At 45.0% G+C, this 16,895-nt stretch overlaps 1 protein-coding gene across 1 annotated transcript in view; it reads left to right on the top strand.

Moving 5' to 3' along the window:
• Window positions 1-16,895, top strand: part of CNTNAP5 (contactin associated protein like 5) — a 690,244-nt gene that overhangs the window by 657,299 nt on the left and 16,050 nt on the right. Inside the window, exons 20-21 of the mRNA XM_029605214.1 lie at window positions 2,629-2,716; window positions 14,457-14,675. Coding sequence (XP_029461074.1) covers window positions 2,629-2,716; window positions 14,457-14,675 — 307 coding nt within the window. The remainder of the gene's footprint in view (window positions 1-2,628; window positions 2,717-14,456; window positions 14,676-16,895) is intronic.

Raw genomic sequence — 16,895 nt, 5'->3', positions numbered from 1 at the left:
TGTCTCCAAGCAGTGTTCTCTTATTACCATTCATGCGTAATAATTTTGTCCTCTAGGCACAGGACATACACAGTAGCTAACTAGAGTGGTGTGGTGCCACTTAACAGTTATTACGCACTTGGACATTAAAGTACTAAAGTGTGCAGCAGAGTGTGTGCTATTTGCCTTTGTATGCTCTGTTTTGGATCTGAGAATTAAATGTCCATAAACTTTATTGCAAAAACTTTTAACTTCACCTCAGTGCGGCGTAGTTACATTTTTATGAAATCTCACTTGCAAGGTGTTCAGCTGCTCTGCATGTTTTTTTTTACATCTTGATCTACTCAGGAGCATTAAAATTGTGATCAGACTTGCAAAAGAAAGCTATTTTTTGGTGAGCATAGGTTATTTGTGAAAAAGCTCTGGCATGCACGCTGAAAGGTGAATTTTTAAAACCCAGCACACCCCGAACGTAGGGGACGCACGAAGAAGTCAGGCTTGTGCGCGCTGACCGTATTTAAAAAAAAAAAAAAAAATCGCCCACACGTGCGCGTGATGCAGCGGCACGCAGATCTCAGAAGTTTCAGAAAGGGGCGGGGCCTGGGCGGGGGGTAGGCATTTCAGAGCGTGGCCGAGAGATGCGCGCGTAAATACTTACACGCCCCGGTGCGCGCCGAGGTCCCCTGCTGCGTAACTTTACTTCTGCTGCGGAGGTCGTGTAAGCTACAAAATAAAACGATCAAGCCGTTTCTAAGGGGTTTACTGGAAATAGCGTGGACGCGCGCCCATTTTAAAATCCTCCGACTTATACGATAGAAGCGAGATTTCCACGTCCACTTAAGATGAGGCCTGGGGTGCTCCAACCAGCCCTATGTGTCTGCCCAGCCAGTCGGGTTTTCAGGATATTCCTAATGAATATGCATGAGATGTATTTGCATGCACTACCTCCTGTGTATGCGAATATTTCTCATACATATTCATTAGGGACTGGCTGAGGGGATGGGCTGTAGGAATGGTTTGAGCCCTCCTGAATTAGGTGCACATGAGCAGTTAGCCAGCCTATTTTATAACTTGCGTGCACAAATGTGCGCAGGTTTTAAAATAGCCGCGTCCCTGGGCGCAGGCCGATGCACAGGCGCAAACTGCGCTCGCGCGCCGACTTGAAAGTTAATAAGTGAGATGGTAACTTTCAAACGGGTGCACATATGTGCATGTGTGTGGACGCATGACCAAATGCACGGCAATTTTATATCCTGAGCACACTTATGCACACGATATAAAATAGCCCTGGTGAGCACCTAATTTTACAAGTGTGCGCGCTCAGCAGCGTAATGTCAGTTTTGAGCCGCGCAAGCGAGGGAATCTTATAAAACAGGCTCGCAGTCACGCCTCTGGTTCTTTAGCCTACAGTCCCCCTGGTTAACCCCCTCCCCTCAAACACTTCCGAGATACCTGGAAAGAGTTTTATCAAGATTTACACCTCCTCCGTAGCTACTGTAAATCTCTGCTCAAACACACCCTGGGCGCACCCGGGCACGTAGGCAACTTCTTTCCCTGCCCCGGAATGCCCTTGCCCCGCCCACGTTCTGCCCCATCTTTTCCTGATGCGAGATATAACCGATGCATCAGGACTTGCGCGCGCCCGCGCGCCCATGCGGCTGGCTTTTAAAATCGGACGGGCACACGCATGTCCTACACGCACTCCCGTCTCCCAGTTTCGGCGCGTGCCCGGCTTTCATAATTTACATTAAAGGGGGTAATTTCCAAAGCCACTTAAACGCCTCAAACTCCTGGGGAGGAGGGGGGGGGTTGGGGGCGAGGACTGGATTTACAAGCGGAGTTTTCATTTTTCAAAAGTCCTTACTTAAGTTTGCATTCCGAGATTGTGCACTGCTAAGAGCAGGTGTAACCTCTCCGCCTGTAACTTGTGCACGAACTAGAGAAGTCTAGCATCTGCATAAAACTGCTTTGAAAATGAGCATGAATTTCTGCCCGTAACAGGTATAGTATTCTAAAATGACCTTCCCTTTGGGCCATCAGTGTGTGTGGCCTCCTATTGAATGCCTGCAAATAGCAATTTTAGCACAAGAAGCCAACTTTGCAGATGTTTCCGTGTTTCAGTGCATTGGTCTTACACTTCCAATAAACAATGTAATTGCATGCAGACGATCTAGTTTAAGGGCCTGAGTTACCAAAGCTTTTATCCCATTCTGTGCCTATGGGAGAAATGCTTCACACGACGTATCTAAACTGAAAAGATTTTACCCTGTTCGTCCTTCTTCCAATGCCATATGATCTATGATCTCTTCTGAGCATTCATCTTGCCCAGTTTTTTCTCGCTCCTTTTTTCTGTTCTACCTGCTTTCTTCTCGTCTTCTCTTCCTTGTCCAGCAGTCTCAGCAACATTTTATCTTTGTCCTCACTTTTTTCTCATGTCTCTCCCTCTCCTCCATCTCACTCTCTTTTATCTCTCCTCACTCTCTCCCAAGTGCTTTGCCTGCAAAATATCGTAGGGGGAACCTTTTTAGGACAGAAAGAGAGAACTCCCTTTACTCCAAGCGAAAACTCAGCTGTTCTATATTTCGGCCACGGGCGCTCATGACTTGTAATATAATTTACTTGCTTTTTTTTTTTCCCCTATTCTTTCAGATCGACCAGTTTCCCAAAGTAAAATACAACTTCTCCCTAGATGTTGAATTCAAAGCTATCAAATCGCTTGCCTTAGGGAAAGTCACAGGTAAGGTTTTCAAAAATCTTGCTAATTCAACAGTGAAATTATTATAAATGTTGCAGCACATGTTGTAACGATACCCGGGAAAGGGGTTTTCCCCCGTGTGCAGCGCCCTCCCTCCATGTAGCGAAATGTTTGCGTGTGGCCGAGCAACAAGGGGACTTTGAGCCACTCCGAGAGGAAACGTTCCCGAGGGGATGTTTGCTCCAGGATGGAAAAGGGCCTGCACAGATGGCATTTTCTACCTGCAAAAAAAAAAAAAAAGCAGATGCAAGTGACTGCCCCTACTTGTGATCCCCGTGGCAAGTATCAAAGAGAAAATGCACACATATGTTTCCTTTGGGAACTGGTGCAAAGTGTGATCTATGAAATGATCCAGACAGTTTAAAAATGTCATCCAAAATACATTTAGAAAATACATATATCTATGTAGCATGCACTGATTGCAAATGGGGTGAATTTTCAAAAGATTTACACGTGTAAAATGAGCATAATCATGTAAGTAGCTTGTACTCGTGTACACACTATTTTATAAACATCAAAATTACTCGTGTATTTTCAGTCTCACATGTAAGGTGCAGTGTAGGGGTGCTCTGGGGTGGAGTCAAGAGCTGCGCGCACAAGTTACTACGTGTGTACATTTAGCATGTTTTTGCTTAATTTTCCACCTGCTAATTATCTTGCACAATTGATATCAGACTCATCTGTGGTTTACAAGTTGTTGGGGAGTTCAGAGTGAAGAACTAGGAGGGGGCTCGATGACCCTGGAGAAGGACTGGATGTACTGGTGGAGGTTTCGGCAAACTGGTGATTTCAATTCCGCGCGCCTGTTTTAAAATATACAGGCTTCCGTGCGTAAACAGGGTCTCACATGAGCAAGCCACAATTTTTACTGCGCATAAAATATGCGTGCATATGTTAAAATAGATAGGAAAAGCCCATGCTTTCAATACATTGCAGATATTTGCGCGTATGTTAGGGGGTAGGCATATGTATTTTGTATAATCTGATGGTGCCTGATACACGCACATTATACAATACTGTAGCAGATCTCCACAACGCCGTATACACACGTATATGGGGCCGTGCGGAGTTGTCGGAAAGTTGCCCGCACTTTGAACACTATTTTCAAATATTGCACGCTACCTGCGATACTTTGCCAAAAATGAATCAAATTTAGAAAATAAAAGACCCAAAAACGAAATGCAAAAAACACCATGAAAAATTAAAACCAAAAACAGAAAAGAAATTTTTGGCCATGCACATCCCTGATATAAGTGTTAAACCTACAAATACTGTATAAATATATATATATAGAGAGAGAGAGAGCGCGAAAGAGAGAGACAGTTCTTAAGCTAGGCATTCTGTTTCTATAGTACAGGAAATGATTGTCTAAAATATTATTTTAATAAGTAAGTCCAGGAGAACTGAGCCTAAAGTGTTAGAGGAGTCATATCCTGGCAACATGAAAGCCTCATTTATATAAGGAGGTCAGTGATAACAAAAAAAAAAAAAAATAGAAAATGGCTTACTTCTCCAGCTAAAGTGAGCCATATAAACCCTCCGCTAATAAAGTAAGGGAGGCGCTGAGGACTAAGGCTGGCCCAGGTCTCTGTCGATCTTTGTCAAAACACTTAAATAGATCCACAATCAATTCAAATGGCAGAGACCAAAATTCAGTTTGGAATAAGTATGGCCGCAGGCCTATTAACAATAACCATAATAATAACAACCAAACAAGCTCAGGTGCTGAGTCTCAACCTATGGACACCTTCCCACCCCCTCCCACCACTCCCCCCTGAGGAGGCCCCATGCCGGCCAATGGGCTTTGAACTGGCTGCCCTCACGGTCCCGGTCACCAACCGCACTGCGTGTGATGGGCCCCAAACAAGGCAGAAACTCTACCAATGCCTGCTGTGGCTCGTAAGGCCTTGCCCGGATACTGCTGAGCTGCAACTCCAGCTTGTACTCTGTGGCTATAGAGCAGGCAGCAATTGGCACCGCGCCAGCCCATGTCAGCCCCCCAGTAATCATCTAACACAATCATTCACTAAACGAATGCAAAAGGGGATGGCACGCAGCTTCTGGGAAGCAGGGGGGGGAGGGGGATGGTGGGACAGGTGCAGCTGGCAGGCCAGCGGTGATCCCACAGACGGAGGCAACCGGCACCCGCCGGTGTTTAAATCTCCCGATCTGCCCCCCCCCCCCCTCCCCCGCAAGCTAATCGCCAGTGTTCCAGGCCAGCGCTGACGTCAGCACACGGCTGCCTGCGCTGCTGGGTAGTCCCAGCATGCAGTGCTCCAGCCAGGCTAGAGGCGCCATGTTGGGTGGGGCTGGGGGTGGGGGCTGCAGGTAGGGAGGTGCTACCTTGGAACCTTGCTGCTGCTCACACCTCTCCCCCCCTCACCTGAGACGTCGAGGGGGCTGTGGTGCTGTGCAGGATAATGGGGGAACCGTGGCTGGGGGAGGGGGGAGCCTGATCACCCTGTTACCGGTGGCGCCCGCTCCTCCATCGGATTTGACATCTGTTGGGGCGGCAGCCACCCGTTTTTCCAGATACAGGTTGCCAGATCACGTTGAAACAGAACCCAAAAGATATCTGGATAAATGCCTTTGAATATTGACCTCATGCTGTGTTATCACCAGAATGACATAAAGCTTACTGCCAATATTAGGAATTGTTAGCAGAATGCAGAATACAAAGAAGTAAATTAAAATGATATAAAACCATGCCAACAGCGGGCCATTGCATTAAAATCAGTTCTTATTTTATTTTCCTGTCCCTCTGTTTTATCCATAATTTGCTGGATAGATCGGTTCTCTTCTGGTTAGTTAGCTGGCAGACGCATTGTCCCCAGTATCCCCTGCCCTCATCCCTTTTACACACTCGGCCAGGACTGCATATTTAGAGTCAATGTCAGGGACATGTGGTCATTGACCTTGCCGGCTCTTTCAAGGTCAGTAGATAACCTGTCAAGAAAGCAAGAACACACTGCAGAGGAAAGGGAGCAAACCTCTTTTAACCTAACCCAAACCCAGCAATCAAAGCTCCTAATATCATTTTCTGTTTCTGAGATCATCAGTAATGATAAGTCAGAATATTAAATGTGCTTAGGCAGCCAAGCATTCATTAAGGAATTAGAAATCTCTGGTTCTAAGGCTGGTAACCCATATTAAATTACCCTGTGAGTTTAAAGTCTTACAGAAACTCATCTGCTTGTCTCAGGAAAGCTGTTTGAGAAACAATGGTGAGATAATTGCATTTTCTGTAAACTGATACAGAGGATTTATTTGAAGGTAATGAGTAATGGGGCTTCTTTTAAAAAACGACCAAAATAATCACTCTCAGATAAACATTTTTAGGGCTGAATTTTCAAAAGCATTTACATGCATAAAATGTGGTTTTATGCAGGCGATGGGCTTTTGAAAATTGCCCAGGGATTGTATGCTCGAAACTACACATAGAAGGTATTCCATGCATACTTTTATGCATACTATATTCGAGTTGGGGTGGGGATAGCATTTGCGTGCGTCCTTTTAGTTTTCAAAAGTGTGCATGTAAATCTACTCGTCCATATCTGCACCTGCTGCCAAGCATGTATGCGGGCATGTGCTTATGGCATGCTGCATGGGGTGTGTACCAGCTCATTTCCAAAACGGACTTATACATATCGGTCTGCTTTGAAAATTCAGGCTAAAGTGTGTGTCTACTACTATGCGCACGCAAACGTTAGCTCTCTGCAAGCTAGTGAAAATGACCCTGGTGAAGCATGGCAGGGCCAATATTCAAACAGTGTGCAACACTGCAAACTATGCAGGCAGTTTCAGAGTGCACACTTTATGCAAATGTTGATAGTAACACTGCATATGAAAATTAAAAGTGTCAGTGTACTTATGGAGGAGGGTGGGACAAAATAGTGCTCATGCTCATACACCTAAAAATCAAATGCATGCACATTAAATGGTCTTGATTTTCAAAAGCATTTACATGTCTAAAATTGGGTTTTACATGTGTAAGTGCACTTTATCCTTTAAGTGGGATTTAAAAAATCACTACACTATATACCATTGAGCTGTCAATAGGTTTACCTGCTTTAAGCGCACTTAACACGGGTAAACGACTTTTGAAAATTGCTACGATAGTATGTTACATTTACTCCTTTGAAAATTCACCTGTTTGTTTTCCTTCCCGGCCTAAACATGGAATGCTTCTTTTGCCCGTGGCTCAAAGTACTTGCTGTAATGATCCCATGTGCACTTTTATCTTTATTTGTCAAGCTGGCAGTTTTACCCAAGTTAGATGCCTTTGAAAATTGCCCTCCCCATGTGTTCATGGTCACCAGTGAAGAAGTTTATATACAAAATAAAAAAAAATAGCTATTAAGAGATAGAGTCTTTAGCATCGCTTGTTACCTTTCAGTGCTAGCATATGAACATTATTACCTCGACTTTTCCTTTATTATCTTTTGCTGTTTTTATTTCTTCTTTACTTAAGCCACTAAAAGTTCAATAATACGAATGACTGGGACTCCCGCACACAAACCCCTATCAGTCCCACACGGCGCTGGCTGCAGTGCTACTGTAACATCTTTTATTGCTTCCCTAACGACAGATTATTTAATCAAGCAGGGATTCTGGTAGCCCTCACTGTTTTTTTGGGGGGAGAGGGGAACAAAACGAATGCTTTAGGCAAAGCCCTGGGCCTTTGGCTCGGACTGGACCATTAACTGTTGGAGAGGGCCCATCACAGACATCATTATTATTCTTATAAGCCGTGCTGTGCTTGGTTTAGGATCTTTGGGAGGGTGGGGGGGGAGGGTGTAGCTGGGGGGAGCGGGTTAAAGAAGAAAAGAACAATATTCTTAACGGCCATGTTTAGAAGATGAAGGATCTGTGCCCGTTTACCGCCCCGACCACTGAAAGCTATGGACTATTTGGATAATTTTTAGGTGCATGACAAGGGTCCAAACGGGTGTTCCTGCTCACACGAGTTCATCCAGGTTTCTAGAGTTTCGATGGGGTAAGGCAACTCTCAGCCAGCAGCGTAATCAAAGGAGAGGGGACGTTCCTAAGGGACAGGGCAGGGGACAGGCATGTCCCTCGATTTCCAAGTTGTGGCTCAGGTCACGGCACGGTCAGAGGACTGGGCCTGAAGCAGTGAGGCTTTGAATGCCATCTGTCATTGTCAACTGGTAACTCAGAAGTGACCTTGATTGAGTTCATAGGGCCATAGGGAACAGCTGGCAAGCAAGTCAGCAACGTTGTGATGTGCTGAGAGCCAATGAGATCCTCATTCCCTGAACCAGCGAGTCACAGAGGCTGCGCAGGCAGCCGGAGTGTCTGCATGAACTCTAAACCAGGAGACAGCAAGCCAAATAAGTCGGACTCCCTGGAACTGACGCCATGGAGCATGGATGTCCTATGTCTTGCATAGGAGGTTATTTAGGGCACTGATTTTGATGTGTAAAAAACACTCCAGAGTAGCCTAGGACAGTCCACGTTCCAGCCTATGGAGGGGGAGAAAGAGGTCCAGAGGAGCCGCCCTGGTGGAGGATATCCCCGAAGACAAGCACCTCAGTGGGGAGCATTGCTGTGAGGTTTTAGGAAAGACAGGTGTGAAGGAAGAAGTAGGAGTCCAGAGAAGCACTGAATACGGAGAAAGAGGAAAAGCTCCTAAGGCTAGATGCTCTAGCCCTGCTACATCCAGCCAGGCAGGAGAGAAGCCAGAGAGCTCTTGCCTGCAGGCAGTTGAGCGCAGAAGAGCGCCATTTCAGAACATCCAAGAGGAGCGGCCGTCACAATGTGGTGAGTTACCCTGGGTACTGTGGAGTGAATTTTCAACGCAGTAACACACATTTAACTAGCATATCGAGCTTTATAGACGCTGGCCCACCAATCCCACTGTAAATATGTTTTGAATTGTACTTTATTTTAGCTAATCATGTTTTGAATTGCAGTTCACTTGTTCACTGTAAGTTCATTTTCAACCTTGTTCCAATGTATTCAGTTCCCTGTAAACCGGTGCGATATGTATTCTATGCAGGAACATCGGTATATAAAAATGAAAAATAAATAAATAAAATAAACATATATCAGAGCAATTTTCAAAAGTCTATTTATGTGCATAAAACCTTTTGAAAATGCAGCCCTATGGTGTCAATTATCAAAGGAGTTACATGTATCAATTTTCAAAAGTCCATTTACACACGAAAATCACTGTTTTGATTGCATAAATTCTACCTGCTGTGGGTTTATTACTGGGATTATACACTACAGGGAAAAGCCAGCAGTCATTGCGGCACTCAGGAAGAGTGGAGATTTGCGGGGACAGTAAGCTTTCCATATTATACTTTCAAGCATTCAGTGGAAATGATACTGAGCAAACTGAACTGTGTCTTGTAAATTACCAAATCAATTATTATCTGGTCCCCAGCAATCCAGCTGGCTATACCTGATACCACACTAAAGGTGATTAATTTGGGTTTGAGTCAGACTGAATTTTGGTTTCTAGCCAGTCATGGCTAGTCCGCCTCCCATTAGTATTTGGGAGGATGTGAAGCGATGTCCCAAGTGTTCCCCTATTTACCTCTGCAGGACCAGGATAGATGCCTGGTCCACCTTAAATCCACTAAGGAAGTATGCTCTGTGGGTGGGATCCTATGGGGCAGGTGGAGCTCAGAGGGGTAACCAGAGACTGGGGAATAATAGCTGGGATCCAGGTGGGCATAACCAGACCAGACACAGGTCTCCAGGAGGAAGGCAGCTCCCGTAATGTAACCAAACACTGAGCTGAGACGAAGCTGAACTGTGAGTACTGAGGGAAGCAGTACTGAACTGTAAGTAAACAGAGTGCACTGTTCTGAAGGGAAGACAGTTTACTGTTGTGCATGTGTGAAACTGTAATAAAGATATACTGTTTTAGGAAAGGCCGGAGTCAGACTAGTCTTGTCTCCAGGCCTGTGGGAATCATTGCTCGGTCCCACAGAGAGATTGCGTAGACAATTGCACACTATTATTATTGTTGTCTCTCTGCCTTTTTCATTCTTAATAATTATTGTTCATTGTCCTTAGGAATACTTTTCTTAATATATTGATGTGCTTTAATTTTCCCTCTTGGTTTCAAGCTGAGTCAAGAATTTTCTTGTATTTCTGGCGGGATGTTTTCCCTGCTTTAGCGCCAGTGGTTTGGGGGTTTAGAGGGGTACCCTGGAGCTGTAAAATGGGGGGCTGCAGACATCCGTCTATCTCTGCTCTATGTGGCAGCCCACAGCCCTCCTCTGGTTGTCCCCCTGGGGTAGGTTTCAGCCTCCCCCGCTCTTGGTGGCAGTTCACCTGCTTTACCTGAGGGGAGCGCTGAAGGTGAGGCCAAGAGGAGTCTGGGATGGAAGAAAGGGAAGTCCATGCTGAGACCCAGATTGTAGAGGACCCCCGAAATGTCCATATCTGTCTAACTAAGAAGCATGATTTAATTAATTTCACGTCCTGAATTATATTTGTTCTCGGTAGATAACCGTAGCACTTTTTTTCTTGCTTGCTTTATTTTTATATTTTTTTAGCCCGGTATTCCTTCTCTGCCTTTTTTTTTTTATTCCAGCTCAGCCAGACCCAGGGCTGTGATCCTTGCCCCATGAGTCTTCATTTGTAATTTCCCCCTGTTTTAATAAAGCCTGTCTTCCCCGGCTCTTAGTCCAGGCTTTGCAGCAGTGGTCTGGTTTTGTTTTGATTACGGACCCTGGAAAAGTCTGCGCAGAAACCTGCACCTACGTTTCCAGCGGATATTTTTTCTGCTCAAAACAATGTGCACACATTTGAATATCCCAAACTATGGGACTGATGTAACAAAACCCACGCTAAAACTGGAATTAAATATAACACAGGTTTTACTTAACGCGCACATTAAAAACAAGGGTCGCCATTAGATGCAGTAACCTAATGGGATATCAATCAAACAGGAGTTTAAAAAGCACTAAATGAAAAGAGCATGCTAAAATATGAATTAAACTGAAAAATCAGTGTTAATGCAGAAAATTGCTTTAACAACTGTTTTAAAACAAGAGTAAGGTGGTACGTGCTTGAAGTTGGAAGGAGTGTGACCAAAATGACCTTGCATGCGAGACTGGCTTTGGGCATCATGACTTAGGCACAGTCTTGCATGCAACTTGTTCAAGAACTGGTTGGTTAGCAAAAGACTTTAACACCAGCTCAGGAATCCAGGTTACATATATATAAATATATACATGAGAGAGACCGTATAGCAAAAGAGATAGAAATAGAGTGGAAGCAGCCCAGAGAAAGGCAACCAAAATAGTGAGGGGTCTGCGTCAAAAGTGATACGAAGTGAGACTGAAGGACCTGGATATGTATTCCCTGGAGGACCGGAGAGATAGGGGAGATAAGATGCAGACTTTTAAATTCCTGAAAGGCATTAATGATGCACAAGAATAACACCTTTTCCCAATGGAAAGAAATCTGTAGAACTAGGGTCACGATATGAAACTTTGAGGGGATAAGAACAAGTTAGGAAATATTTCTCCAAGGAGGGTGGATGCATGCAATGCCATCCCAGAAAAGATGATGAAGTTCAAAAGGGCGCGGGATAAACACAGAGGGATCCATAGTAGCTAAAGGACAGAAAAAAAAAAAAGAGGTAACCTGCATGGACCTGCAGTTATTGCCCTAAAAGAAATAAAACAAACAAAAACTTGCTGGGCAAACTGGATGGACCACTTGGGTCTGTTGTTTTTTTTTTGCTGTCATTTACTGTGGTAACCAGACTTGTGAGGGGCACGGGGGCCACCCAGACGAATGGATGAAGGGGGACTGCCGTTTAGTTTGCTCCTCCCTGGGCTACGGTGTGCTCTGCTTCTCAGTTATTTAGGTAAAATTCTGGAATTTCCCTGAGCGATATTTTGGCTCCAGGTCACACGATGGTCCTCTCAAGGGTCGGCTTGCCATGCTTTGGGGGAGCTGTTGAACATGTGCTGCACACAAGGGCGTCGGGCATGTAACTCCTGGGCCTATTTTCCAAAAAATCCCCCGGGCTGATATTTCCCTACAATCTGCCCCTGCTGCTCTCTGCCTTGTAAACTCCCCCCCCCAGTGCGCTGGGTCGGCTGCCTAAGCCTGACATCAAGCATCCGTGGTCCATAAAAGACCCGGCGCGCTCAAGTGGTAACGCAGCTACCATCCCACCGCTCCATCCATCGCCGAAGCGATGAGTGCACGCCGTGCTAGCCTGAGGGGGCTCTGCTGCTGGCGGGCATTCACCATGCCCTACCGAGGCTGATTGCCCTCATATCCTCTGGGAGCATTCCCTTTCAAGCTGGTCACACACCCCCCCCCCCCCTCCTCCCCTGCTGGCGCTGCCACAAACCCAGCAACCCTTCATCTAAGCCCCTAATGTGGGGGCGCGGGCAGGGAACTAACTCAGGCAGGCTTTGCTGCCAGAAAAGGAGGGTTTAGCGAACCTTTCCTCTCCTTTGAATTTCCTGCCTGCCTGCGTTCAAATCCCCAGCCCAGCCACACTGGACACAGCAATAGTTTAACGTGGCCACCAGAAATGTGAGTAAAGCTTTACTCCTGCTCTGACCCAGGAGTTAAATAACCAGCATTGAGAGAAAATGTGTAACGCACCTCCCTGCATTGCTGGGAAACAGCTAATGCCCTGCACTGATCTTAGTGCTGGTTTTTATTCCTGTCTTGGCGCGCATTTTTTTTTTAGGGGTTTAAACCCCTGTTACGTACCAGAATTAGCTTAGGCCAGAAACATGCGCGCTAAAATAGAAGTCGAAACCTGCATTAGCGGCCCTTATTACATGGCCCTTCTGCATGTTGCTGCCTCACCTGATCTCACCCTGCTCTGGGAATGCACGTGCGGGGCGCTGTTAAAGCGCGCGCACGTCGTTCGGCAGTGTGCACAATTTTACCTTCGTAAAGAGCGGGCAATCTTTAAACAGCTCTTCCCTGCTTTACCAGCTCCAGGAAAGGCCTTTACGCATTGCCCTCCTAAAATCCAAGTGCCAGGGTCCCTCCCCCAAGCACTTGGATTTCAGCCCTTGTTGTGTCCTCTTCCAGTTAAGACTGTAGGCAATGCAAGGCTCTCTCTAACAGCAAATTACTGGAAGAGAATAGAGAAAGTTCAACAGGAATAAAATACAAGGGAAGCTTGGAAAACCTGCAGGCACTTGACATGACCGAGAAGATTCAGGCATCCTGGCTCGCCAGAAACCTTCGGGTGACTTGCCCTGCCGGGATTTGGGAAGCACTGCTTTGTAAGTGCATCACTGTGTTTGGTCGCACAGCACCCGTAAACATCGGTTTATTTCGTTATTTATTTATACCTCTCGGTTACAGTCCAAACAATTAGAAACTGAGAAACAGATTAAATCAAGAAAGGAACAGCAGCAAAATTAAAAAAAAAAAAAAGAATAGCAAATGCAATTGTAAATGCAAACAATAAATAGGAAAGTAAAAGTAAGAGCAGCATGAGGCTACCTCGACCCTTCTCCACCCCAGTTCACCTTTCTTCGGCCTGAATGTCCAGCAATGCTTTTGGTGATAAATTGATTTTGCCTGTTATTCATGACTTACTATCCATTTTCACAATAAATGGAGCTCAGCTTTCAAAAGTCAGCCAAAAAAATGTCTTAAGCAGTTGGCTAGCTTGCACACTTCTCTTTGCTGTTTGTGCATTTAACTTTGACGAAGGTCACCATTTTATCAGTGCATGAATCTGTTAGAACGTAGGTACTGCACATAGCAAACAATATCCGTGCGAGTGATGGCTAAGTGCGCCCAGATCAAGCTGCTTGTTCGGGTATGTACTGCGCTCACTTTTGAAATCAGAGCTTGTGATCTGCAGTTGCCCTTGTTGAAAATAACTGATACCAAAGCCTTGGGTTTGATCCAAGCGATGCTAGCTGCTGCTACTAATTTATATTCATCTACGTTCTCGTTTTCACATCTCCTATAAGGAAAATCTCACAAAGCTTCCTTCTGGTGATGCTATTGAGATCTCAGTCCAGATCTTTTCATTAACCCTGTATTATCCATTTTGAATACTTTTATGCACCTGGAAGGTTTCTGGGTTGACCAGTCTGAACTATTGATTCCCTAAACTATCTTTGCGCAAGAGTTATTCAACCGAATGAAAGCGGTGTCAGTGAACAGAACGTGGCAGATTTTCCATCTCCACACATAGGAAAGGCTAAGTCATGTCTTTACTAGGGATTTGCTGTTACTTGAAAACAACCTGGAAACAAAGGCGATCTTTGTTGTTGGTTTTGTGTCATTTCCAAGCATAAATCACTCAAGAAAACCAATTTTGTCGTATTCTAGTTTTTCATTTTAGTGCATGCTAAAAAAAAGAGAAAAGAAATGAAACAAATGGAAAAGAATGAATTAAACAGAACACAAAATGAAATGGCAGAACATTTTTTTCCATCCACACCCCTTTTCTTTACTTCAACAGCCTTCCCTTCCCTGCTTCCTCTCCCCCCTCTCCCCCCCCCCCCCCACCACCAGATATTGGGGGTTTGGGTGGAAGCCATGTTGTTTCACACTGTGATATATGGATAGGGAGTGCTTAGATGAAGTCTGGTGTATATCTGTTGGGTGTTACTAGTGGTCCTGGTGCTACCATCCGAGACTGGATGCTGGGCCACTTGTACCATTGGTCTGACCCAGCTTGGCTGTTCTTATGTCCTTAAATGGTGAAATCTCTTGGGGTTTTGTTTTTGTTCTGCAGATAATTTCGGACTGGACTCAGAAGTTTTGAAAGCAAACTCCGTTGGCTTTGTTGGATGCCTCTCCTCCGTCCAGTATAATCATTTAGCTCCATTGAAAGCTGCCCTGAGACACCCAAGTATAGCCCCAGTGACTATAAAGGGGCACTTGTCAGAGAACAGCTGTGAATCCATTGCAGAGGCCAACATGAATCCAGGCACTACCACATATTCATCATTAGGTAGGTGCCTCAAGAAAGCAAATTTACTTCTGACCATCTTCATGTTGAATTACTGAGCCCTTTATTGCTATTATTTACCATTTTGTGAGGTGTTTTGGAAGCAATGAACTACATATTAAATAAAGAGTCAATTGCAGGATAAAAATGATTCCAAAAAATGTCTAAATGAAATGGAGTGGAATACTATACATTAATCTCAGACAAGTAAACATTAGTTTAGTACTACTCTGGTTCTCAACTCTGGCCTTGATGATCCTGGTTTCCAGGACAACCTGAATGAATTTGCATGAGAGAGTTTCATATGTTTGGTCTTCATGTGACTTCATTTTGGGTAATTTGTTTTCATGAAATACCAAACAGACCGCATCATTCTTCAAAATGTGTTATGACGTTGTAAAACATCTTAACGCATGTGATAAGTACCATACCACATGGCGCGATGCAAATTTTTAACTGTAGAAGGGAAAGATGATTCCTGCACATGTGGATTATTTTCTCTGTACGGCTTCTGCTGCTCGGCTTCCTTTGCAGGCAGAAAAATGAGCTGACCAAATGGCCACTGCTTTTAAAGGGCAGAGTAGACAGGCCTAGACAAGCTTCCTTTATTATCATTTGCCTTCTCTCTGTCTTTACTAGATTGGTCCTTAATTAATAATTATCAGGTTGGAGTGAATGTAGAGCAGATAAAAACTCCACTGAGTATTAAGCGTTGTTCTGTGGGTAACTATTATAGTTACTAAGTAAGACTGCGTTATTAAGAGATGCCACTGTACTCAACTTCTTCTCTAGATGGCAAACAGAATCAGTGTCTCAATCCAACGTGATTTAACGGGGAAACATGGCATGCAAAGAAAAGATGGCCAGAAGGCAAAGTGTCGCCTGTAAATGGTTTTGAAATGAAAACCATTCATAAATTAAAGGCAGAGGCAGGAACATGTTTTGATCCTGGTGGGGGCACAGATGGTATTGCAGATTCCTACTTTATAGGGATGCCCTTTTTGTTCTAATTTTCTTCCTGCCGCGGCTGAATGCACGATGAGTCGTCATAGCCAAGAGGAGAAGAAAACATTGTTTTTGTATCTGATATGAAAAAGATATTTCCTCCCCGCCTTTTAGCTGTGAGGCTTCAGAATTCAGTTAATCAAAATGCCATGATCTCACCGGGGAAAGCCGGGCTGTCACTTGGTATCTCTTTTTCTATCCTTTATAAAATTTCCGTTCTCATGGTTTTTTTTATTTTTCCTCTTCCATGGCTTTCTCTAGACCTCAGATATCCATGCATTATGTTTTCAAAATCTCCCTTCCGTAGAGGATGATACACATTCACTGTAGGGCAAAGCCTTTTTGTATCTTTTGGATACCTCCTGTTCCCAGGATCTTTCCTTTATAACATTCTTTACTTCTGTTCCCTATTGAAAACCTGCATGATTAAAGCATGTGATAAGACTCTTGTACTATCACATCTTAAAGCTGCATCACCGTCACTTATTCCAGGCAGCACTATAAAAAGAATAAAATGGTGTTTGGTTCAGTCCTTGAACATATAAAGTAGCCAGACTTATTTGCAACAAAAATAACCCTAAATCAGTCAGCGAGATTGCTCGCTCAATTTGATCGTTTCTGGGGAAAGAAAATAAAGTTTCATCAGCCACATAGGGAGAGTCATTTTCAAAAGTCTTCTGCAGGTACAACAGTGGTTTCTACACAGAAATCAGCTTTTCCAAAATTGTTCACCCGATTTTCAGGAAAACGTATGGGGCGGATTTTCAAAGGGGTACGGGCGTACGTTATGCACGTAACCCCTAAAACCCGCTCCTGTGCGCGCCGAGCCTATTTTGTATAGGCTTGGCGATGCACGCAAGCCTCGGGACGCGCGTATGTCAAGGGGCGGGAAGCGGTGGGGGAAGAGCGGTCCGGGGCAGGGCGGGGGCAGGGCCGGAGCCTCCAGGCACAGCGGCCATCGGCCGGCGTGCGCAATCTACGCCTGCCCAGAGGCAGGCACAACTTATAAGACAAAGTAAGGGGGGGTTTTAGGTAGGGCTGGGGGGCGGGTTAGGTAGGGGAAGGTGGGGATTCTGACCCTGGATTTTATAACATGCGCGCGGCTGCGTGCGCATGTTATAAAATTGGGCGTAGATTTGTGTGCGCCGGGTATCTTGTTCACACAGAACCTTACCTGCACTGAGCCGAGGTGATCTTGGGGGGGGGGGGGAAAGCTGG

The sequence above is a fragment of the Rhinatrema bivittatum genome, chromosome 6 (genome assembly GCF_901001135.1).
Source record: "Rhinatrema bivittatum chromosome 6, aRhiBiv1.1, whole genome shotgun sequence".
In the NCBI taxonomy this organism is placed as follows: domain Eukaryota; kingdom Metazoa; phylum Chordata; class Amphibia; order Gymnophiona; family Rhinatrematidae; genus Rhinatrema; species Rhinatrema bivittatum.
The sequence above is the reverse complement of the archived record's forward strand: the minus strand, read 5'-3'. Positions and strand labels throughout refer to the sequence as shown.